The sequence below is a fragment of the Blennius ocellaris genome, assembly GCF_963422515.1.
Source record: "Blennius ocellaris genome assembly, chromosome: 9".
In the NCBI taxonomy this organism is placed as follows: domain Eukaryota; kingdom Metazoa; phylum Chordata; class Actinopteri; order Blenniiformes; family Blenniidae; genus Blennius; species Blennius ocellaris.
The window spans coordinates 29589747-29616745 of NC_137658.1; the positions used below are offsets into that span (position 1 = coordinate 29589747).

Genomic DNA, 26999 nt, shown 5'->3' on the forward strand with positions numbered 1-26999 from the left:
TATTGTACACTGTACTACAGTAAACTTTACAGTGTAGTACTGTAGTACTCTTACTGTAATTGTCAAGTTATTGTACACTGCATGCCAATGTGCAGCACAGAGTAGGAAATGTGACTATTACTGTAAAATGTGTTCAACAGTATGATGACATGTTCTTCCTGTCATATTCCTACAGAATTGAGACGAGACCCAATAGTGAAGGTAAACTCCTCACTGAGGAACAGGAACCAGTAGTGGAGGTAAACTCACTGAGGAACAGGAACCAGTAGTGGAGGTAAACTCCTCACTGAGGAACAGGAACCAGTAGTGGAGGTAAACTCACTGAGGAACAGGAACCAGTAGAGGAGGTAAACTCCTCACTGAGGAACAGGAACCAGTAGAGGAGGTAAACTCACTGAGGAACAGGAACCAGTAGTGGAGGTAAACTCACTGAGGAACAGGAACCAGTAGTGAAGGTTAACTCACTGAGGAACAGGAACCAGTACACGAGGTAAACTCACTGAGGAACAGGAACCAGTACAGGAGGTAAACTCACTGAGGAACAGGAACCAGTAGTGGAGGTAAACTCCTCACTGAGGAACAGGAACCAGTAGTGGAGGTAAACTCCTCACTGAGGAACAGGAACCAGTAGGGGAGGTAAACTCACTGAGGAACAGGAACCAGTAGTGAAGGTTAACTCACTGAGGAACAGGAACCAGTACACGAGGTAAACTCACTGAGGAACAGGAACCAGTACAGGAGGTAAACTCACTGAGGAACAGGAACCAGTAGTGGAGGTAAACTCACTGAGGAACAGGAACCAGTACAGGAGGTAAACTCACTGAGGAACAGGAACCAGTAGTGGAGGTAAACTCACTGAGGAACAGGAACCAGTAGTGGAGGTAAACTCCTCACTGAGGAACAGGAACCAGTAGTGGAGGTAAACTCCTCACTGAGGAACAGGAACCAGTAGTGGAGGTAAACTCACTGAGGAACAGGAACCAGTAGTGGAGGTAAACTCCTCACTGAGTAACAGGAACCAGTAGTGAAGGTAAACTCACTGGGGAACAGGAACCAGTAGAGGAGGTAAACTCCTCACTGAGGAACAGGAACCAGTAGTGGAGGTAAACTCCTCACTGAGGAACAGGAACCAGTAGTGGAGGTAAACTCACTGAGGAACAGGAACCAGTAGTGGAGGTTAACTCACTGAGGAACAGGAACCAGTAGAGGAGGTAAACTCCTCACTGAGGAACAGGAACCAGTAGTGAAGGTAAACTCCTCACTGAGGAACAGGAACCAGAAGTGGAGGTGAACTCACTGAGGAACAGGAACCAGTAGTGGAGGTAAACTCACTGAGGAACAGAAACCAGTAGTGGAGGTAAACTCCTCACTGAGGAACAGAAACCAGTAGTGGAGGTAAACTCCTCACTGAGGAACAGGAACCAGTAGTGGAGGTAAACTCACTGAGGAACAGGAACCAGTAGTGGAGGTAAACTCACTGAGGAACAGGAACCAGTAGAGGAGGTAAACTCACTGAGGAACAGGAACCAGTAGTGGAGGTAAACTCCTCACTGAGGAACAGGAACCAGTAGTGGAGGTAAACTCACTGAGGAACAGGAACCAGTAGTGGAGGTAAACTCACTTAGGAACAGGAACCAGTAGTGAAGGTAAACTCACTGAGGAACAGGAACCAGTTTAGGAGGTAAACTCCTCACTGAGGAACAGGAACCAGTAGTGGAGGTAAACTCACTGAGGAACAGGAACCAGTAGAGGAGGTAAACTCACTGAGGAACAGGAACCAGTAGAGGAGGTAAACTCCTCACTGAGGAACAGGAACCAGTAGTGGAGGTAAACTCCTCACTGAGGAACAGGAACCAGTAGTGGAGGTAACTCACTGAGGAACAGGAACCAGTAGTGGAGGTAAACTCACTGAGGAACAGGAACCAGTAGTGGAGGTAAACTCCTCACTGAGGAACAGGAACCAGTAGAGGAGGTAAACTCACTGAGGAACAGGAACCAGTAGTGGAGGTAAACTCACTGAGGAACAGGAACCAGTAGAGGAGGTAAACTCCTCACTGAGGAACAGGAACCAGTAGAGGAGGTAAACTCCTCACTGAGGAACAGGAACCAGTAGTGGAGGTAAACTCCTCACTGAGGAACAGGAACCAGTAGTGGAGGTAAACTCCTCACTGAGGAACAGGAACCAGTAGTGGAGGTAAACTCACTGAGGAACAGGAACCAGTAGTGGAGGTAAACTCACTGAGGAACAGGAACCAGTAGAGGAGGTAAACTCACTGAGGAACAGGAACCAGTAGTGGAGGTAAACTCACTGAGGAACAGGAACCAGTAGTGGAGGTAAACTCACTGAGGAACAGGAACCAGTAGTGGAGGTAAACTCCTCACTGAGGAACAGGAACCAGTAGTGGAGGTAAACTCAATGAGGAACAGGAACCAGTAGTGGAGGTAAACTCCTCACTGAGGAACAGGAACCAGTAGTGGAGGTAAACTCAATGAGGAACAGGAACCAGTAGTGGAGGTAAACTCCTCACTGAGGAACAGGAACCAGTAGTGGAGGTAAACTCCTCACTGAGGAACAGGAACCAGTAGTGGAGGTAAACTCACTGAGGAACAGGAACCAGTAGTGGAGGTTAACTCACTGAGGAACAGGAACCAGTAGAGGAGGTAAACTCCTCACTGAGGAACAGGAACCAGTCGTGGAGGTAAACTCCTCACTGAGTAACAGGAACCAGTAGTGGAGGTAAACTCACTGAGGAACAGGAACCAGTAGTGGAGGTAAACTCACTGAGGAACAGGAACCAGTAGTGGAGGTAAACTCACTGAGGAACAGGAACCAGTAGTGGAGGTAAGCTCACTGAGGAACAGGAACCAGTAGAGGAGGTAAACTCACTGAGGAACAGGAACCAGTAGTGGAGGTAAACTCACTGAGGAACAGGAACCAGTAGTGGAGGTAAGCTCACTGAGGAACAGGAACCAGTAGAGGAGGTAAACTCACTGAGGAACAGGAACCAGTAGTGGAGGTAAACACCTCACTGAGGAACAGGAACCAGTAGAGGAGGTACACTCACTGAGGAACAGGAACCAGTAGAGGAGGTAAACTCCTCACTGAGGAACAGGAACCAGTAGAGGAGGTACACTCACTGAGGAACAGGAACCAGTAGAGGAGGTAAACTCACTGAGGAACAGGAACACTGTGGTCAACAAGGTTAGAAATGATTTAGACTGAGAGAAACCAGACAGAACATCCTGGACCATGAAGATCTCTTCAGGAATGTGGAAGACACAAGTTTGCACACCTTTACAGGTGAAACCAGCAGGTCCCTCAAACTGTTGTACCATGTGCCTTTTAAAGACATGCAGAGTGAAGCACGAGGATTGAGTATGTTCAGGTATGTTCAGGTTCATGATGCTTGTTTGTGAAAAATTCCCATCATTGTACTGTAATCAGTACTGTACATCATTGTACTGTAATCAGTATTGTACATCATTGTACTGTAATCAGTACTGTACATCATTGAACTGTAATCAATACTGTACATCATAGTACTGTAATCAGTACTGTACATCATTGTACTGTAATCAGTACTGTACATCATTGTACTATAATCAGTACTGTACATCATAGTACTGTAATCAATACTGTACATCATTGTACTGTAATCAGTACTGTACATCAGTATGTGTGTGGCGATATCAGAAGATGGTGTGGTAGGGTGTAAAACTGTGATTGGTGCATACAATGCAGAGATCCTTGTTCCATTTCTTGACGAGCTCCAGTATCTCTAGTCTGCATAGCTGTTGGTGTAATTGATGTCACTGTTTGGGACTACGTCAGGTTCCACCATGCTCCTCTGGTGCAGGCATGGTTTCAGGGACTACGTCAGGTTCCATCATGGTTTCAGGGACTACGGCAGGTTCCACCATGCTCCTCTGGTGCAGGTATGGTTTCAGGGACTACGTCAGGTTCCACCATGCTCCTCTGCTGCAGGCGTGGTTTCAGGGACTACGTCAGGTTCCACCATGCTCCTCTGGTGCAGACATGGTTTCAGGGACTACGTCAGGTTCCACCATGCTCCTCTGCTGCAGGCGTGGTTTCAGGGACTACGTCAGATTCCACCATGCTCCTCTGGTGCAGACATGGTTTCAGGGACTATGTCAGGTTCCACCAGGCTCCTCTGGTTCCACCATGTTTTCAGGGACTACGTCAGGTTCCACCATGCTCCTCTGCTGCAGGCGTGGTTTCAGGGACTACGTCAGGTTCCACCATGCTCCTCTGGTACAGGCGTGGTTTCAGGGACTACGTCAGATTCCACCATGGTTTCAGGGACTACGGCAGGTTCCACCATGCTCCTCTGGTGCAGGTGTGGTTTCAGGGACTACGTCAGGTTCCACCATGCTCCTCTGGTGCAGGCGTGGTTTCAGGGACTACGTCAGGTTCCACCATGCTCCTCTGGTGCAGGCATGGTTTCAGGGACTACGTCAGGTTCCACCATGCTCCTCTGCTGCAGGCGTGGTTTCAGGGACTACGTCAGGTTCCACCATGCTCATCTACTGCAGGTGTGGTTTCAGGGACTACGTCAGGTTCCACCAGGCTCCTCTGGTTCCACCATGGTTTCAGGTACTACGTCAGGTTCCACCATGCTCGTCTGGTGCAGGCATGGTTTCAGGGACTACGTCAGGTTCCACCATGCTCCTCTGGTGCAGGCATGGTTTCAGGGACTACGTCAGGTTCCACCATGCTCCTCTGGTACAGGCGTGGTTTCAGAGACTACGTCAGGTTCCACCATGGTTTCAGGGACTACGTCAGGTTCCACCATGCTCCTCTGGTACAGGCGTGGTTTCAGGGACTACGTCAGGTTCCACCATGGTTTCAGGGACTACGTCAGGTTCCACCATGCTCCTCTGGTGCAGGCATGGTTTCAGGGACTACGTCAGGTTCCACCATGCTCCTCTGCTGCAGGCGTGGTTTCAGGGACTACGTCAGGTTCCACCATGCTCCTCTGGTGCAGGCGTGGTTTCAGGGACTACGTCAGGTTCCACCATGCTCCTCTGGTGCAGGCGTGGTTTCAGGGACTACGTCAGGTTCCACCATGCTCCTCTGCTGCAGGCGTGGTTTCAGGGACTACGTCAGGTTCCACCATGCTCCTCTGGTGCAGGCATGGTTTCAGGGACTACGTCAGGTTCCACCATGCTCTTCTGGTGCAGGCATAGTTTCAGGGACTACGTCAGGTTCCACCATGCTCCTCTGGTGCAGGCATGGTTTCAGGAACTACATCAGGTTCCACCATGGTTTCAGGGACTACGTAAGGTTCCACCATGCTCCTCTGGTGCAGGCGTGGTTTCAGGGACTACGTCAGGTTCCACCATGCTCCTCTGGTGCAGGCGTGGTTTCAGGGACTACGTCAGGTTCCACCATGCTCCTCTGGTGCAGGCATGGTTTCAGGGACTATGTCAGGTTCCACCATGGTTTCAGGGACTACGTCAGGTTCCACCATGCTCCTCTGGTGCAGACATGGTTTCAGGGACTACGTCAGGTTCCACCAGGCTCCTCTGGTTCCACCATGTTTTCAGGGAATTAGTCAGGTTCCATCATGCTCCTCTGGTGCAGACGTGGTTTCAGGGACTACGTCAGGTTCCACCATGCTCATCTACTGCAGGCGTGGTTTCAGGGACTACGTCAGGTTCCACCAGGTTCCTCTGGTTCCACCATGGTCTCAGGGACTACGTCAGGTTCCACCATGCTCCTCTGGTGCAGACGTGGTTTCAGGGACTACGTCAGGTTCCACCATGGTTTCAGGGACTACGTCAGGTTCCACCACTCTCCTCTGGTGCAGGCATGGTTTCAGGAGCTACATCAGGTTCCACCATGGTTTCAGGGACTACGTAAGGTTCCACCATGCTCCTCTGGTGCAGGCGTGGTTTCAGGGACTACGTCAGGTTCAACCATGCTCCTCTGGTGCAGGCGTGGTTTCAGGGTATACGTCAGGTTCCACCATGCTCCTCTGGTACAGGCGTGGTTTCAGGGACTACGTCAGGTTCCACCATGCTCCTCTGGTGCAGGCGTGGTTTCAGGGACTACGTCAGGTTCAACCATGCTCCTCTGGTGCAGGCGTGGTTTCAGGGTATACGTCAGGTTCCACCATGCTCCTCTGGTACAGGCGTGGTTTCAGGGACTACGTCAGGTTCCACCATGCTCATCTACTGCAGGCATGGTGTCAGGGACTACGTCAGGTTCCACCATGCTCCTCTGGTGCAGGCATGGTTTCAGGGACTACGTCAGGTTCCACCATGCTCCTCTGGTACAGGCGTGGTTTCAGAGACTACGTCAGGTTCCACCATGGTTTCAGGGACTACGTCAGGTTCCACCATGCTCCTCTGGTACAGGCGTGGTTTCAGGGACTACGTCAGGTTCCACCATGGTTTCAGGGACTACGTCAGGTTCCACCATGCTCCTCTGGTGCAGGCATGGTTTCAGGGACTACGTCAGGTTCCACCATGCTCCTCTGCTGCAGGCGTGGTTTCAGGGACTACGTCAGGTTCCACCATGCTCCTCTGGTGCAGGCGTGGTTTCAGGGACTACGTCAGGTTCCACCATGCTCCTCTGGTGCAGGCGTGGTTTCAGGGACTACGTCAGGTTCCACCATGCTCCTCTGCTGCAGGCGTGGTTTCAGGGACTACGTCAGGTTCCACCATGCTCCTCTGGTGCAGGCATGGTTTCAGGGACTACGTCAGGTTCCACCATGCTCTTCTGGTGCAGGCATAGTTTCAGGGACTACGTCAGGTTCCACCATGCTCCTCTGGTGCAGGCATGGTTTCAGGAACTACATCAGGTTCCACCATGGTTTCAGGGACTACGTAAGGTTCCACCATGCTCCTCTGGTGCAGGCGTGGTTTCAGGGACTACGTCAGGTTCCACCATGCTCCTCTGGTGCAGGCGTGGTTTCAGGGACTACGTCAGGTTCCACCATGCTCCTCTGGTGCAGGCATGGTTTCAGGGACTATGTCAGGTTCCACCATGGTTTCAGGGACTACGTCAGGTTCCACCATGCTCCTCTGGTGCAGACATGGTTTCAGGGACTACGTCAGGTTCCACCAGGCTCCTCTGGTTCCACCATGTTTTCAGGGAATTAGTCAGGTTCCATCATGCTCCTCTGGTGCAGACGTGGTTTCAGGGACTACGTCAGGTTCCACCATGCTCATCTACTGCAGGCGTGGTTTCAGGGACTACGTCAGGTTCCACCAGGTTCCTCTGGTTCCACCATGGTCTCAGGGACTACGTCAGGTTCCACCATGCTCCTCTGGTGCAGACGTGGTTTCAGGGACTACGTCAGGTTCCACCATGGTTTCAGGGACTACGTCAGGTTCCACCACTCTCCTCTGGTGCAGGCATGGTTTCAGGAGCTACATCAGGTTCCACCATGGTTTCAGGGACTACGTAAGGTTCCACCATGCTCCTCTGGTGCAGGCGTGGTTTCAGGGACTACGTCAGGTTCAACCATGCTCCTCTGGTGCAGGCGTGGTTTCAGGGTATACGTCAGGTTCCACCATGCTCCTCTGGTACAGGCGTGGTTTCAGGGACTACGTCAGGTTCCACCATGCTCATCTACTGCAGGCGTGGTTTCAGGGACTACGTCAGGTTCCACCAGGTTCCTCTGGTTCCACCATGGTCTCAGGGACTACGTCAGGTTCCACCATGCTCCTCTGGTGCAGACGTGGTTTCAGGGACTACGTCAGGTTCCACCACTCTCCTCTGGTGCAGGCATGGTTTCAGGCCCATCCACAGTTCCTCACTGTGTACTTGCCTCCATACTCTCCTTTCCTTACTGTAACCCCATTGAGGAGTTTTTCTCCATGTGGAGGTGCAAAGCATATGATTGGCATTCGCATCAATAAGCGAACTTCTTCAGGCCATGGACAATGTGATGACATCACAAGCGACCTTCTTCAGGCCATGGACAATGTGATGACATCACATGCGACCTTCTTCAGGCCATGGACGATGTGATGACATCACAAGTGACCTTCTTCAGGCCATGGACGATGTGATGACATCACAAGTGACCTTCTTCAGGCCATGGACGATGTGATGACATCACAAGTGACCTTCTTCAGGCCATGGACGATGTGATGACATCACAAGCGACCTTCTACAGGCCATGGATGATGTGATGACATCACAAGTGACCTTCTTCAGGCCATGGACGATGTGATGACATCACAAGCGACCTTCTACAGGCCATGGATGATGTGATGACATCACAAGTGACCTTCTTCAGGCCATGGATGATGTGATGACATCACAGCCCAGGTTCAGGCCTGACACCAGGCACGTAGGTTCTTTCCAAGATGTTTGGCAAATGAAAAGATGTTTACAGATGTGGATGAGAACCTGTGGCCCAATCCACAAGACAGGGTTGATGGGGACGACCAGTGATTGTTCCTTGTTTAGCTTTTTTTTTTCTTACTGTACAGTATCCAGGTGTGGAACACATCAGTTTGTTTTGCAGGACTTTTTATTATTTTTTTTTGTTACAGTAATTGTTACTTTCATTCAACTTGTGTTGTCATTGAGTTTGTATTCATCAATAAATTTTAGCTTTGTTCAATGATTCCACTGTCTGTGCTGTTCTCACTAATCATTTTACTATGACAATATGTGAAGCACAGGATGAAACATGTGTCACATATTTTGTACTACAATATTTAATGGTTGTACGAACAACTAAACAGTGAAACTATGTGTATGTTGTGTGTGTGTGAAATGTCTCCATGGTGTTTCATGATAAATTAATTGTTTGAACCAATTATTGTGTGAGTGCAAGCTTTCTTTAAAGATCAAATCATATCTTATGAATATATAGTTATACAAAATATATAATCTATTTTTAACTATGCGACACATACACACATGCGTTTACGCACGCACACACACACACACATAAAGACACATCGTTCCTTTGAAAAATTAGCTCAACATAAGTTTAAAATTACGGGCGGGAAACAAAAAAAAGCCGGGTCCTGATGTCCGATGCAGAAATTCACATCAGTCAAAAAATGCACCATGAGATGAAAAAAAAAAACACAGAAATTGCTCTGGACTATGTCGCATTTCTCTTAAAATGTAATTCATAATTCAATCCATTAATCAAGCTACACAATAACACAGAGGTTTAATGGGTGTCCATCATAATGAGGTGCTTATTATCACATGAAACAGGTTGAATATGTCCGGTACTTAGCTCGGCACCGTCTCTTCTTCTGCAAGGCTGTCATCAGTTATAGTTATTCCAACCTTTCTGAACCCTAAGAAGTTCATGTACCATCATTTCTGAACAATAAGTCACTACTTTTTTCACACGCTTTGAAGCCTTGGCTTCAAAAATGACAGGGCTAATTTATTGATTTTTGCGTGTCAACAGGCTTCATGCTGCCAGATTCTACTTCTGTGTGTAGATACTTGCTGGTCTGAGCCTCTGCTTCTCCAAAACCTGACCTGAAAGTGACATTTCTGCTCTTGGTGACCCTGTCTTGTGCTGCTTTCCTCATCTGGAACACCAGCAGCTGACGGCCTTGAATGATGCGTTAAGGTGCATTACGTAAAGCAGCCTGCTGCTGGACTCTGTGGCTGAGAAATCTTCCTCTTCAAATTCAACATCAGAAAAATATCTAATAAAAAAACTGATAAAACAGATCAACAGAGATTAAACTGTGATTCTCTCTCTCTCTCTCTCTCTCACACACACACACACACACACACACACACACACGCACACAGAGCACTGTGTGCAGGAATTCCCAGCACAATCCCCAGGGTTCCCACAGTGAAATTCCTGACCTGTTACATTCTGACTACCATATTTTCCACCCTATAAGGCGCACCGGTGTATATGGCACACCTACATCAATTGACATAATTTATAACTTCATTCATATATAAGGCGCACCGCTGTATAAGGCGCATGGAGTAGACCAGTGGTCAGCAACCTTTACAGCTCAAAGCTATTAGGTTACATTTTCCACTGATTCTAACACCCAGAGAGGTGCACACACTTTATTTTGATAGTCCTACCTACAGCCTATGCCAGGAGGACACTACACACAAAACCTTATTCACTGCTGGTTGACAACTTACAACTACCGGTAATAATAATAATAATAATAAACTAAACTACATGAACTAAGCAACAAAAACACAACACAACACAATTATTACCGACACCACAAACCAAATATAACCCCCAATAATTGCATTTAAAACACCACAAACAGCTGCAATGAATTATGGGAGTTTCTATCGGCTGCACTGAGGAGCTCAGGTTGAATTTGTCGCTGCAAGGCATGATGTCCCATCATGCCTTGCAGCGACAAATTCATGTTTTGTGTTGTTGGAGGTTATTGTGGGTCGTTGTTGGGCTTGGTGTTGTGTTGATTGTGTTTATGTGTTTTTGTTCCCCAGTTTAGGGAGTAATTATTTCATCTAGTTTATTTTGGTTTGTTAGAATGTTGGTGTGCAACCATGAGTGATGAAGGTGTTGTGTGGAGTGTGGTCCGCTCTGAAGATCCAGTTGCAAATTTAGAGTTGTCAAAATAAAAGCTTCTGGTTGTTCAGCTGTGAAATAGCAGTCTTGAGTAGAACAATTGTCCATATATAAGGCACACTGGGCTATAAGGCGCACTGGCAGCTTTTGAGAAAATTTGAGGTATTTAGGTGCCTTATAGGGCGGAAAATACGGTATATATATGTGTGTGTGTGTGTGTGTATGTATCCTCCTAGGACCCGGACTCTTAAATGGCATTCAATTTTAATTTCTCTTTGCTATTTGGGCTTATTGGGACCTGATGAGTGTTACAACAGAGAATTATCTTATTACATGATGTAGTTTCTGAGAAAAATGATGTCCACATATGTGGACATTCGTTTTATATTCCAATAAAACACAATAAAGTCACAATTGAGTAATGATGTACAAAACTCTATATTTGGTACCTGAACATGGCAACATTGTTTCCTGAGTGCAAAACCAAAGTAGGAAACTATTGTCCATTTTTCTAAGTGCAAAAACAAAAATATAAACAATGATTGTGTGCTTTTTCTCAGCGCAAAATCCCCAAAATAAATAACTTCTCAATTTTGCTCAGTGCAAAAATAAAATGACAATGAAAACAAAAGTCAGAGTTGTCATTGTCATGCTGACCCTAGAAGGTTATGGCCACTTCCATCTGAAATTTTAAGAACTGCATGACGTTCTTCTTTGAAGTACCAAATACACTGAGGTCTTCACGGTACAGTAACCAGCTGCTGGCTAAAGCCAGATCAGTAAAGATGATTGGCCTATCCACAGTGTCCATTTCTTTGTATGGCCATTCATGCTATCAACAAGGTCAACTCCACCCATCTTGGAGTTGTATTCATGTATAATACTTGGTCACGAGATGGTTCCATATCTTTTCAGTTTCTTGTCCCATCATTGGCAGATATTGTCACCATGGACAAGCTCCTGTGAATGGAATCATCTGCTCATCAATAGAAACACATTCTGGGGGAGCCTGGGACCTGCAACCTTTCAGAATGCGGTTCAGAAAAGGCCTCACTTTCCAGAATTGATCACACCCTTTCAGAACGTCTGGAACATCATCATCAATGACCACATTTAGTGATTTCCTCAGTCTGAAAAATCTGTCATGTGTGAACTTTTCTGTGATGGCAGGAATTCTCAAAGTGCTGGACCAACACATCCTAACTGCAGGACACTGGACACAAGACATCAAAATAGAAGCACCAAAAAAAATTATAGATTTCATTAGTTGACATGTTGATTGAGTCTCAACTTCTGGCCAGTGATACAGCATTGGAGCAATCAGCAATCATTTATCAAATCTTTATCAATATACTCTTCCATGTGGTCCAGTGGGGTCCAGCCTTCTCTATCATCCACAGTGTCCTCTTCATGCTCAAACTGAGCTTGATTTGGTGTTAGCGGAGAAGCCCCCCATCACAGCCCACGTCCTTTCTTGGACTGTGCTTGATGGCTTGGTCCTGGCGTTGTCTCTTCTGAGACATTGCTTGAGACATCATGCTCATCCTGCTGTGCCCAAGAGTGACGCCTGGGAGTGCCTGATTTGTCATTGTCACGATCCAAACGATATCCTTGATATTCCGAACGGAGACGTTTACATCCTCTGATAGGCTGAGGATTGGGGTCCTCACACCCACGACTGTCCTCCTCACTGCTGCTTGGCTCCTGTCATGGGGGCTGATAATCAGCATCCTCCACGGGATCATCGATGTCTAACAAATCTTCCACTTCTGTCTTGACTCCACCAATTAACCCCAGCAACTCCAGTAGTGGTGATGAAGAATAGAACTCTCAAAAAAATAAATCATGACAGAAATCTAATAAAAAACTATGTAAATGTATTAATAAAACATACCATATCTGCTTGTACTGTAGTAAACTATTTATTTCTACCAAAATCATCCCAAAATACAATTTAAAAACTCAATCCCTTTGTCCACATTTGTGGACATGTTCAACAAAACTATCAGAACTAAGTCCTCCTGTCCACATACGTGTACATCAAGTTTAACAGCATGGTGAGTTGTTATAGTTGCAAACTTTTGTCTAATTTCACTTCAGAAGCAAACATTGAACACTTATAAATACATCTGAACAAGAATCAGCCAAGAAATTTCTTTAAATTTTTTACCTGGTCAACTTTTGCATCGGGAGTGGCCGGCTGAATTTCAAGGTGTGTTGTCAACCATCTTGAATCTAACCTGTAATGTGTTATACTCTTATTCCACCACCAAGTGGCAGAGTGATGTCCACAGAAGTGGACACCAGGACTTTGTAGCACAAAATTTAGTATTGTGGTCTAGACAACTGAAAATGTGCTGTCCACATATGTGGACGCCAGGTCCTAGGAGGGTATGTATATTGCAGATGCGGATAATATCCAGGTGCACTCAATAATCCAGATAAATGCTGTATGTCGATCCAATAACAATTCCAATGGAAATTTGCACGGCGCATGTGCTCAATCCACTATCCATTCCTCCCACAGGAGGATTTTCCACCAGACAGAACCAGCTTCTAGTTCTGGTCCATGCCCAGACTTAGCACCAATTCTACGTCTTTCCAAAACTAAAGACCCAGCCCATCAGGGGCTAAACAGGTGCTAAGCCGGACACACATCGTTGCTGGACCAGAGCGGAGCCAGATGCGTCATCAGCTCAGGGAAGAGCTATCTCTGGAGTTATCACTACCTACAAGGTGAAAGAGACGGTGAATCAGCTTTCTGAAATCTGCATTGAACATGGAGTCCCGAAGTGGTTATAGAGAAAAAAATTCTAGTAACATGTAGAGTTGCCTTCTATCATTATACACCTCCATTCCTCCTGATGTTGAAGCATTTGATTCAGACACGTCTAGAAATAAAGTGAAAGGAGCAAAAATTCACTATGCAATGCCCAAATTTTAGAAAACAAGCCCCAAGCTCATTCACATGTTATATTATTTTCTTTCTCGCCACTCCGGGGCTCTGGACTAAAGCAACACAGACATGAAAAAACAAGAATGGAGCGACGAGGAAACGCAATGTTTTCTGGCTCTTTGGTCTGCTTTTTTGGTCCTCAATGTGTGCTCCCATAATGTACATCATAAGCACAAGCAGGGCTTCACATGTTTTAAGAAGCCATCTGGACGGTTCAGGCAGATTCCAGGTACTTACAGCAAACATTGGACTTGGCTCCAGCGTTGTAACTTGGCATCCCAAAGTACTTGTCAAAAAGATGAGGCCATCCATTGTTATCTCCTGGTAAAAATAAAGAAATGAGAGAAGCAATAGGATGATTATGAGCATTGTCATGTTATTTCTAACCAACTATTTTCGAGTGGGCATAATATGACAGTTAAAATGTTTCATTCTCGTGCTACAGAGCAACAACAGGTTCATTCCCTGCTTCTTTATAAACTTGTGTTTCAGAGTATACGTTTCCTAAGATGAAACATATATATATATATATATATATATATATATCCCCCTTGAACTGCTACCTTATCGTTGTAGGGGAGTTTGAGCACCTGAATGATTCTCGGAGCTATGTTGTCGGGGAGCTTTATGCCCCCCAGTAGGGTCTCAAGGGAAATAGGTCCTAGGTGACGGGTCAGACTAAAAGCAGTTCAAAACACTCCTATGGACAAACGCCAGAAGAGAGGAGAGACGTCGCCCACTGAGGCGCAGCCGGGGCCCCACCCTGGAGCCAGGCTTGGGGTTGGGGCTTGTTTGGGAGCACCTGGTGGCTGGACCCTTGCCCGTGGGACCTGGCCAGGCTTAGCCCGAAGGGACGACGTGGGCCCCTCCTCCTCGTTCTCCCGTGTGCCCACCACCCACAGAATCTACCATAGGGGTGGGGTGCAGTGTGGATTGAGTGTCAGTCGACGGTAGGGACCACTTTGTGGTCGTGCCATCAGACCTCCGGCCGTGTGTCTTGGACACTCGGGTAAAGAGAGGGGCAGAGCTGTCAACTGATCACCACCTGGTGGTGAGTTGGATGCGCTGGACTGGGAGGAGGCCGGATAGACTCGGCAGACCCAAACGTGTTATGAGGGTCTGCTGGGAACATCTGGCCGAGCCCTCCGTCCGCGCAGTTTTCAACTCCCACCTCCGGGAGAGCTTCTCACAGATCCCGAGGGAGGCTGGAGACATTGAGTCCGAGTGGACCATGTTCTCCTCTTCCATTGTTGAAGCTGCTGCTCGGAGCTGTGGCCACAGGGTCTCTGGTACCTGTCATGGCGGCAATCCCCCAACCCGGTGGTGGAAACCGGAAGTAAGGGATGCCGTCAAGCTGAAGAAGGAGTCCTATTGGGCATTGTTTGCTCATAGGACTTCCGAGGCAGCTGACAGGTACCGGCAGGCCAAGTGCAGCCCGGGCTGTGGTGGAGGCAAAAACTCTGATATGGGAGGAGTTTGAAAAGGCCATGGAGGAGGACTATCGATCAGCCCTGAGAAAATTCTTGCAAACCGTCCGGCGCCTTGGGCGGGGGAAGCAGTTCTCCACCAACACTGTTTACAGTGGAAGTGGGGAGCTGTTGACCTCAACTGGAGATGCCGTCAGGCAGAAGGAATACTTCGAGGACCTCCTCAATCCAACTGTCACGTCTTCCATTGAAAACGTGACAGGGGGGTTCTGTTCATCACTTAAATAAACAGAATCTTTCAGCACAGCCGGGGGCCGGACGGGGTCTGGTTTGGGTACCACAGGATCTCATCTCTGCATTTTGCAGATGATGTGGTTCAGTTGGCACAATCGAACCTGGATCTCCAGCGTGCACTGACGCGGTTCGCAGCCGAGTGTGAAGCAGCTGGGATGAAGATCAGCACCTCTACATCCGAGGCCATGGTTCTCGACCGGAAAAAGGTGTCTTGCCCCCTCCAGGTCGGTGGAGTGTCCTTGTCACAGGTGGAGGAGTTCAAGTATCTTGGGGTCTTGTTCACGAGTGGGGGAAAGATGGACCATGAGATCGACAGGCGGATCGGTGCAGCGTCTGCAGTTATGCGGACGTTGTATCGGTCCGTCGTGGTGAAGGAGGAGCTGAGCCAAAAGGTGAAGCTCTCGATTTACCGGTCGATCTTCGTTCCTACCCTCACCTATGGTCATGAACTATGGGTCATGACCGAAAGAACGAGATCCCGGATACAAGCGGCTGAAATGAGCTTCCTCCGTAGGGTGGCTGGGCGTCACCCTTAGAGATAGGGTGAGGAGCTCAGTCACCCTTAGAGATAGGGGGAGGAGCTCAGTCACCCTTAGAGATAGGGGGAGGAGCTCAGCCACCCTTAGAGATAGGGGGAGGAGCTCAGTCACCCTTAGAGATAGGGTGAGGAGCTCAGTCACCCTTAGAGATAGGGTGAGGAGCTCAGTCACCCTTAGAGATAGGGTGAGGAGCTCAGTCACCCTTAGAGATAGGGGGAGGAGCTCCGTCACCCTTAGAGATAGGGTGAGGGGCTCAGTCACCCTTAGAGATAGGGTGAGGGGCTCAGTCACCCTTAGAGATAGGGTGAGGGGCTCAGTCACCCTTAGAGATAGGGTGAGGGGCTCAGTCACCCTTAGAGATAGGGTGAGGGGCTCAGTCACCAGGGAGGAGCTCGGAGTAGAGCCGCTGCTCCTCCACATCCAGAGGAGCCAGATGAGGAGGCTCAGGCACCTGTTTCGGATGCCCCCCGGACGCCTCCCTAGGGAGGTGTTCCATCATGTCCCTCCGGTAGGAGGCCTCGGGGCAGACCTGGGACACCTGGAGGGACTATGTCTGTCTATGGCCTGGGAATGCCTAAAGGTCCCACCAGAAGAGCTGGAGGAAGAGTCTAGGGTGAGGGAAGTCTGGGCAACTCTGCTCAGACTGCTGCCTCCGCGACCCGGCCTGGATAAGCGGTAGTCAATGGATGGATGAATGGATGTGTGTATATATATTTACACACACACACACACACACACACACACACACACACACACACACACACACACACACACACACACACACACACATGCATGCACGCACGCACGCACACACACAGACACACACACACTAACACGCACTAACACACACACACACACACACACACACACACTAACACGCACTAACACACACACACACACACACACACACACACACACACACACACACACACACACACACACACACACACACACACACACACACACACACACACACACACGCACACACACACACACACACACAAACATAGTCCATTTAGTCCAGTTTCCTCTCACAGTCCAAAAACATGCATGCCAGATTAATTGGTGATGAGGAATTGTTCCCGGATGATGGAGGGAAGGATGTACAACATATTCAAGTACCCTTGTAGGTCTATGCACGTCTGCATGAAATCAACAGCAGACTGTCAGCTCAAAGTGAATTCAGTGCAATTCAGACACATTTTGACATGTAACTGAACACACACATATATATATATATATATATATATAACCTCAAATCCTGTCAAGGCAAGTAAAGGATTCAATGCTGAAGCAGCTTGAATCCCAACTGGAGTGTTGTATGTATTTTCAGCATTTGAAGCTGAAAACAGAGTTTTCAATTACAAATATCTCCGTACGCACTGGCAAATGTTATTACATCTAGAAATTCGAATACAGATAAGGAGATTTTTTCCAAATTTAAATACCCGATTACAGACAACTTTGGTTCACATTGAAAAATTGCTTTACACACTACATACAGATTATACTAACTTGTAGGGGTGAGCGGCTAATGTTTTTGTTATGACTCTGAGCATAATATGAGTAAAACTCCTCAATATCCATACTTGTGCTGAAAGAAAATCCTCATTTGACAACTGACTGTCTTCACACTCTGTGATTGGCCAGTCACACACAGAGCCTGCCCCTCCCTACGCACATCTCTGCAGCAGCTCGGACACACCGAGAGCGAGTGTTGCTCTCTTCAGTACTCAGTATTACTTCAGCTCGCCTCTATTTCGGTTTGTATGATATTTAAAGGTACTTGATGAACTTGTTTTGTAATGTAAACGGTGCATTTGACAAGACAGAGCTGAAAACAGTTCGTGTTGCGTCGGACAATGTCTCCACAACAAGGCTGACATTATTTCTCTGTTTACCACCTCTGGATGTTTACATGAATCACCAGGTTCACACACATCATTAAAAAATAAAGTCTTACACATACACACATATAGCTGAACACACAATGTAGCCTATATTAATATCTTTATTGTACAAGGCTGTACATAAAATAATTATATTATATATATTACAAATTAAGCTTTATATACTGTATACTGTATGTAGTATATAGTTTTTTGTATATATATATATATATAAATATATATATATAAAACATTGAATCAGAATTATGAAGCTGTTCTTTAAATAGTTTACAAATAAATAATAAATATAGCAACTTCTGATCAATCAATATCAATTTCAGACTAAAAATAATGTAGCGATTTAAGCCCCAGCCAGTTTCACTTGAAAAGGCCCACTTCGAGTACGGATACAGATCATTTCGATGCTTGAACAGACACAGATACAGATAGTGGTGTATTCACTCATCCCTACTAACTTTAATTCTTCTATGCAGTCTGTCATACTGGCTTCACTGTTATAGACAATAGGATTGCATCCTTCCATGTGTTTTTCCCTCCATGTTTGTTTACTGATATTCACAGACAATAGGTTTTGTTATGTAAACAAGTACCCATTGCAGCCTGGCAAACTGGAGCCCATCTCAAGGACAGGAGTCCCCTGTGAATGGCCGAAGGTCACAGGAAGGACCCAGATAGGGGAATCCGCCTCCGGATTCCAAACTGTGTGTTTCTTTAGAATCATCCTCTTTTCCCATCCTTAAGCTGGGGGAGCACGGGCCATTCCTGTACCAGCTGACCATGTGGTGAGAATGTCTTTGTTTGTTAAATAATTGTCATAATTCTTAACTATCTCAGGTCTGTTGTTTCCATAGCCTGGCACGGTTGTGGAACATGCAGACTCTAGGAGTGAGTACACCATCTGTATCTGAATCTTAATCTGAATCTGTATCTGAATCTGTATTTGCATCTGAATCTGTATCAGAATCTGTATCTGAATCTGTGTCTGAATCTGTATCCGTATCTGTATCTGTATCTGTATCTGGATTTGAATCTGTATCTGAATCTGAATCTGCATCTGCATCTGCATCTGCATCTGCATCTGCATCTGCATCTGCATCTGAATCTGTATCTGTATCTGAATCTGAATCTGAATCTGCATCTGCATCTGTATCTGTATCTGTATCTGTATCTGTATCTGTATTTGAATCTCAATCTGTATCTGAATCTGTATTTGTATCTGAATCTGTATCAGAATATGTAGCTGTATCTGAATCTAAATCTGTAGCTGTATCTGAATCTGAATCTGAATCTGAATCTGAATCTGAATCTGTATTTGAATCTGTATCTGAATCTGAATCTGTATCTGTATCTGAATCTCAATCTGTATTTGAATATGTATCTGAATCTGTATCTGAATCTGTAGCTGTATCTGTATCTGAATCTGAATCCGTAACTGTATCTGATTCTGAATCTGAATCTGAATCTGAATCTGTATTTGAATCTGTATCTGAATCTGAATCTGTATCTGTATCTGAATCTCAATCTGTATTTGAATATGTATCTGAATCTGTATTTGAATATGTATCTGAATCTGTATCTGAATCTGTAGCTGTATCTGTATCTGAATCTGAATCCGTAACTGTATCTGATTCTGAATCTGAATCTGAATCTGAATTTGAATCTGTATCTGAATCTGAATCTGAATCTGAATCCGAATCCGAATCTGAATCTGAATCTGAATCTGAATCTAAATCTGTAGCTGTATCTGAATCTGAATCTAAATCTGAATCTGAATCTGAATCTGAATCTGAATCTGAATCTGTATCTGAATCTGAATCTGTATTTGTATCTGAATCTGAATCTGTAGCTGTATCTGAATCTGAATCTGAATCTGTATTTGAATATGTATCTGAATCTGCATCTGCATCTGCATCTGCATCTGAATCTGAATCTGAATCTGAATCTGAATCTGTATCTGAATCTGAATCTGCATCTGCATCTGTATCTGTATCTGTATTTGAATCTCAATCTGTATCTGAATCTAAATCTGTAGCTGTATCTGAATCTGAATCTGAATCTGAATCTGAATCTGAATCTGAATCTGTATTTGAATCTGTATCTGTATCTGAATCTGTATCTGTATCTGAATCTCAATCTGTATCTGAATCTCAATCTGTATTTGAATATGTATCTGAATCTGTATCTGAATCTGTAGCTGTATCTGTATCTGAATTTGAATCCGTAACTGTATCTGATTCTGAATCTGAATTTGAATCTGTATCTGAATCTGAATCTGAATCTGAATCCGAATCCGAATCTGAATCTGAATCTGAATCTGTATCTGAATCTAAATCTGTAGCTGTATCTGAATCTGAATCTGCATCTGAATCTGTATCTGAATCTGAATCTGTATTTGTATCTGAATCTGAATCTGTAGCTGTATCTGAATCTGTATCTGTATCTGAATCTGAATCTGAGTCTGTATTTGAATATGTATCTGAATCTGTATCCGAATCTGTATTTGTGTCTGTATCTGTATCTGTATCTGTATCTGTATCTGTATCTGTATCTGAATCTGAATCTGAATCTGTAGCTGTATCTGAATCTGAATCTGAATCTGAATCTGAATCTGTATTTGAATCTGTATCTGTATCTGAATCTGAATCTGAATCTGTATTTGAATATGTATCTGAATCTGTGTCTGTATCTGAATCTGTATCCGAATCTGTATTTGTATCTGAATCTGTATCAGAATCTGTATCTGTGTCTGTATCTGTATCTGTATCTGTATCTGTATCTGAATCTGTATTTGTATCTGAATCTGAATCTGTAGCTGTATCTGAATCTGAATCTGAATCTGAATCTGAATCTGAATCTGAATTTGAATATGTATCTGAATCTGTATCCAAATCTGTATCTGTATCTGAATCTGAATCTGAATCTGTTCAACCATCTAAATGACCTGTATACATTCCCTTAGCCAATCAGGACACAGAACATTGTGCACGTTCAAACGCCTTCAAAAAAAAAAATTGCACCAAAAAAATCTGCAAAACAGCCAGGCCATGAAAGATGAACCACGTGATAGTGAGGGACCACTGTGCAAGGAGATGAGATAGCTTATACAACTTTATCTGTAGCCAGTCCACAGAACCAATTCTATTGCTCAATGACAAAAGAAAAGAAAAGGATCTTATCAGGACAAAATAAGGACAATGATTAAAACATTAATATAGACAGCTTTGCAGAAGATAAGTGAGCACAACAGCATGGGGGCCCTTCAGGGTTATCAGGGAAAAAACAACACACAACCTGAAGCCTTAAATATGAAAGATAAGTCGACTTGGTGACACATTTGACCACCTGAGCAGCTGCAGCGGGAGGACGAGTATCAGTGGGATGACTGGCATATTTTAGCTGTCAAAATAATGACATGTCACAGTTTCACAATAAAAGGAGACTGGAGTGTTTTTGAGATGATTTCTATCAATTGGAATGTTTTGTGGAACCTTGTATACAGATTCTACATTTCTGTCATTCTTACCTGATTATTAATAATCCAGTCACTCTTGTTTTCGTTTCCACCTTTCTGAGCCTGCAATTCCAGAAACTCCTGACCTCTGACATTTTGTTGTATGAGGGGGCGAAATGGAAAAAGAATGTGTTTTCTGAGACGAAATGGGAAAAGCAATTACTACCCCAGAAAAAACCCTGAGGTTCACTCTGAGGATGAAAACCATAAAGGAAACGCCAATCTTTTCCAGCACATCTCAGATGACTCTTTCTGTGTAACTACAGTTTTTTTCTCCACTTGGTGTGAATAATGCTCTTTAAAATGAAGCTAAATGTTTTACTTGTGACGACATGGTACTTTTGGAACATGATTGAAATCACTTAAATATTCCCGTTGGGATCAATGTGGCCAGAGAAAGAAGCTGTTTGGATCAATAACTGAATTTCACCAGAAACAGGAACAGGTAATGGCTTCAGGTTGTATTTTTTTTAATGTTTCAGTGGGTTTTTCAGTTTCCACCTTCAGTGAAAGGCAGAGGACATGAAGCATACTGCCATGTGACTTCTCTGATTTCATCGTCTTCTAAACCACCTAGTACTCAAGATCAGAGTCAATTCTAAAGGTTGTCTCAAGTGCAACGAAATAAATAAATGTATTCATGCATGAATTCAGTTGAAGATGCAGGAAGCCACATGCAGCTAGAGACCAACGGAACTCAATATTATCCCCCTTTTCTTTTCAGCCACAATATTTTCCTACTGACTGAATTTAGGAGGAACAAATAGCTGGAAAAGCAAAACGAAAGGACATCTATCATAGTCATATGTATTGTTTTGATCAGTTTCTGTTCTTTTTTTTAATACTGCCTTGCTTTTTGCTTATCTTATCTGTTTTTTTTCTGTCCTGACATTTCCACATGTCATTGTCTCATTCTTGACGGATACATGATTGATTGATGACTGAATGTATGTGAATATACAGACTAGGAAACTACCAAATGAATTGCCCCTTGTAGAATAAATAAAGGTATCTGAATCTGAAGGAGGGACAATTCAATAATCCTAAATTTAGATTTTTACAACCAAGAGGGGACCAGCTGCATAAAGAGGAGTTGTGTAGGATCTGCCATTCTCAAGAAAGAAAACACTCATCTCTTTATCACCAATGATGGTAAAAGCAGCAGAAAACAAAGCTTCCAACAACTATTGATCAACCTCTTGCACACGGCAGAGACATATTGAGAACTATCAGTTGCTGAGCACAGTAGTTGAAGAAAAACAGAGAAACCTGTTCACAGAATCCTGTATGAGGCACAGAATCCTCATGCATCATCTCAACCACCCGTCTTCTTCTCCTGCTCAAACCGTGAAAACCTTAAATCTGAAAATAATTCAGAGCTTTTTTATAGATACAAATTTAAATCAAAGTGCATAGATCATATGTTACCTTGACTGTACACAGTGCAGTTATTCAGGTTTACCTCGACTCTGTTATGCACTATATTTCACTCTGTGTATTTATTTATTTTTAAACAGAAACTGATCAGCAGGAGCTGAATTCATTATATTCTATAATCCATGTTGAGCATTTCAATCACAATGTGTGGAAATAATCGTTCCCCCTCCTGTGAATCATCCATCAGTATGTAAATTATTAATGTTAATTAATATTTAAGTGTTAATAATAAACCAAATAATTCAGGAATCAAACATGTCTGGTTTCATAATTATGATTTAGATTTTCTGCTAAAATGGGTCATGTCTTTATTGGATTATTTTTTGAGAAATATACTGTAAAAAACAAAACAAAAAGCAAACAATCACTGATCCAACGTGCCTACACACTATTGAAAAGATTGCTTTTGAAAATAGCAGTTAAGGTTCTGTTAGTCACACAAATCCAAAAGTTGATGGAAAAAATGGAAAGCTTGAAGTCAAACTGACAAAGGGACTTCATTCCAGCAGCGTCACAGCGCTTAGAGCAGGGGTGGGCAATCCTGGTCCTGGAGGGCCGCAGCCCTGCAGGTTTTAGACGTCTCCTCACATCAATACAGCAATTAGTGGCTCATTGTCAAGCTTTCTGCAGAGCCTCATCATGATAACAGGTGTGTCTGAGCAGGGAAACATCTAGAACCTGCAGGACTGCGGCCCTCCAGGACCAGGATGGCCCACCCCTGGTCTAAAACATGCAGGACTGCGGCCCTCCAGGACCAGGATGGCCCACCTCTGGTCTAAAACATGCAGGACTGCGGCCCTCCAGGACCAGGATGGCCCACCCCTGCTCTTAAACATGCAGGGCTGCGGCCCTCCAGGACCAGGATGGCCCACCCCTGGTCTAAAACATGCAGGGCTGCGGCCCTCCAGGACCAGGATGGGCCCCCCCTGGCTCAGACAGTGGAGACTATGGTAGAGACGCTCAGCGTCAATGGACTTCAATGTGGGAGAGTAAAGTGGGTGGTGCCACTGCAGCGAAACGAGACGGTCATTGGATAAATGCTCGGCGATGTCCCGCCCATCAGACCCTGAGTGTCTCTGGGGGTCTATGGAGCAGAGGGCTGGTCCAGACCCTGAGCGTCTCTGGGGGTCTATGGAGCAGAGGGCTGGTCCAGAACTTCTGCATGATGATTGGATGATCTGTCTGAGGCTGAATCCCTTTTTGATTGACAGTGAAATGAGCAAATCAGTGAGTATGAAGTACACCGGAGCATTTTTCAAATGTTTCATTCCGCTGCTCTGAGTTGATACGGAGACTTGACTGATCCTTTCTTAGCGACTTTGTCTTTGTTTTAATCACTTGTGACAAACCTGCTGTGTGTCAGTTGTCCCATCACAGGCCAAAGAGAAAAACTACATACATACAATACATTATTTTAACCCATCACCAATTACCTACTATACAGATTTATACATAAATATTCAAACAGTGCACCCCTGCACCCAGTGGATTGTGCCATCAGCCGTCTGACAGCTGATATACAGCTCCTCCAGCCACCAGCACTCGGCTGAGCAAAAGTCTGATGGGCAGGATCAGGAAGTGTGTGCGGTGAGTTGTATTGGGAGTTTTGCCACTATACAGAAGTCACACTGTGTGCTGCTGACACACATGCATGCATGCTTGTCTGTCTGTGTGCACCATTGTATGGGAAACACCACTTTACGATCAAAAACAGCACCAAATGCCAATAGCAGCACCAATCTAATCCAGAGAAAGTAAAAAAAAAAAAGAAATAGCATCACCATCAATTGTCGATTAAATCCATCCTGTTACGGCTGACAACCGGTGTGCAGTGTTCTGAACCCAGAAGCAGACCAGGAGGCAGAGCAGGTACAATTAGCAGTGGTTTTATTGTGAACCAGGACCTGGGAGACGAGGAAGTGGAGACTCCGGGATGCAGAGTGCGCAGGCGGGAGGACTGCAGCAGGGAGGTGCTGCACCATGAGGAGGAGTGCTGAGGAGCACGAGGAGCGCAGCAGGGAGTGCTGCACGGCGAGGAGGCTGGCCGAGGACGCTTGTAGAGGGAGCCGTGGAATACCTTCACACATGTTACTCATACAAGTGACAAAATCTTCTGGCACCGGACCTCCTCCCTGCAGGGTTTAAGATGTGGGAGCAATCAATCAGTTGATTTCCTGCAGGAGCGTCAATGAAGGCGGATCCGGTGCTGGAGCGAGGTGTGGATCCTCACAGTACCCCCCCCCTCAATGGTTGCCACCTGGCGGCCTACCCGGCTTATCCGGGTGCTCGGTGTAGAAGTCAGCGATGAGCGTCTCGTCCAGGATGAGCCGACGGGGAAGCCTGGACCGCTCCTCCGGACCATACCCCTCCCAGTCCACCAGATACTGGAAACCCCTACCCCGGGGCCGCACATCCAGGATCTTGGACACGGTGAAGGCAGGATGGTCGTTGATGATCCGAGGGGGTGGTGGGGGGGTCAGCAGGAGGACACAGGGGGATGGAGGAGATGGGTTTGAGGAGAGACACATGAAATGTAGGGTGCACCTTGAGGGAGTCGGGAAGCCGGAGGCGGACACCGTGGGGTGGATCACCTTGGCGACCCGGAATGGACCGATGTATCGGGGAGTCAGCTTCGGCGACTCCACCTGGAGGGGAAGGTCTCGGGATGACAACCATACCAGTTGCCCAGGTTTGTAGTCTGGAGCAGGAGTGCGGTGACGGTCTGCGAGCCGTTTGTTGAACTCCGCGGAACTGGAGAGCGCTGCCCTGGCCGCCCTCCATACCTCCCAGACCCGACGTAAGTGATCCTTGACCGTGGGGACAGCCACGTCGAGCTCCTGATCTGGGAACAGGGGAGGTTGAAAACCATGACAAACCTTGAAGGGCGACCACCCAGTGGCTGAGCAGGTGAGGGAGTTGTGGGCGTATTCAATCCATGGAAGGTGGGAGCTCCAGGATGAAGGGAACTGCGCAGCCATGCACCAGAGAGCCGCCTCAAGGTTCTGGTTTGCTCGCTTCGTCTGGCCGTTGGTCTGTGAGTGATAACCAGAGGAGAGACTGGCCGTGGCCCCCAGGGCCGAGCAGAACGCCTTTCACACCCGGGAGGCAAATTGAGGTCCCCGGTCGGACACAACATGGATTCCCATGGAGCCTGAACACATGGAGAACCAGGAGGTCAGCCGTCTCCTGGGCCGTCGGCAACTTCTGGAGAGGGACGTAGTGGACGGACTTTGAAAAACGGTCCACTATGGTCAGGATACAGGTGTTCCCATCAGAGGGGGGGAGCCCAGTGACGAAGTCCACGGCGATGTGGGACCAGGGCCGGCTGGGAATAGGCAGCGGACGTAGGAGACCTGACGGAGGTTGATGGGAGGACTTACTGCGGACACAGGTGGAACATGCCGCAACGAACTCTTGGACCTCCCGGGCCATGCCAGGCACCAGAAACGTTGCTGCAGGAAGGAGAGGGTGCGGCCGGCTCCAGGGTGGCAGGCGAGTTTGGAGCTGTGACCCCACTGAAGAACCTGGGAGCGCACGGAATCCGGAACGTAGATACGGTCCAGCGGACCGGTGCCAGGATCCGGGTCAGCCCCCTGAGCCTCCCGGACAGTCGCCTTGATGTCCCAGGCGGCGGCACCCAGGATGCAGGACGGCGGGATGATGAGGTCTGGTGACTCAGAGGAGGAAGGAGGGGAGTGGAGCCGAGACAGGGCATCGGGTTTGATGTTCCGGGATCCAGGTCGGAAGGACAGAGTGTAATTGAACCTACTGAGGAAGAGGGACCAGCGCGCCTGACGGGAGTTGAGCCTGCGGGCCGAGCGAAGATACTCCAGGTTTTTGTGGTCCGTCCAGATGATGAAGGGGACAGTCGCACCCTCCAACCACTGTCTCCACTCTTGCAGAGCCCACACCACCGCCGGCAGCGCCCGGTTCCCCACGTCGTAGTTTCTCTCGGCCTGAGAGAGCCTGCGGGAGAAGTAGCCACAGGGGTGGAGCTTGTGGGAAACAGAATGCCGTTGGGAGAGCAACGCTCCAACCCCGGTGTCGGAGGCATCTACTTCAACCACGAACTGTCGATGAGCCAATCAGACAAGCTCATTTCAATGACCACACCCAGACCAGCACTAGAAACTCTGCTGGCCCTAAAGCGTTCTGTCAATAACACATCAACATCTGATTGGTTGATGATACTGTCACTCAACATTTTAACCCAATTGCAGCGTCCAGCTTCCATCAGAGGTTAGCAATGAAGCTACTGCTAGCCCCAGCAGAGGAGAGGAGCTGTGATGTGTTTAGAGGACGTAGGAGATTTGAGCTGCACACAATATAACCAGTCGTCTTCTGGATAAAGTTGCTAAAGTCACTAATTGATTCCAGACACAGAGTTCAG

The 26999-nt window shown here is 46.5% G+C and overlaps 1 protein-coding gene across 1 annotated transcript in view; it reads right to left on the minus strand.

The window, feature by feature from the left end:
• Positions 1-26999, minus strand: part of LOC308134166 (relaxin receptor 1-like) — a gene marked incomplete at both ends in the record, with an annotated part of 175516 nt that overhangs the window by 92726 nt on the left and 55791 nt on the right. Inside the window, one exon of the mRNA XM_080501797.1 lies at positions 13729-13812. Within this exon, the coding sequence (XP_080357923.1) occupies positions 13729-13812 (84 nt within the window). The remainder of the gene's footprint in view (positions 1-13728; positions 13813-26999) is intronic.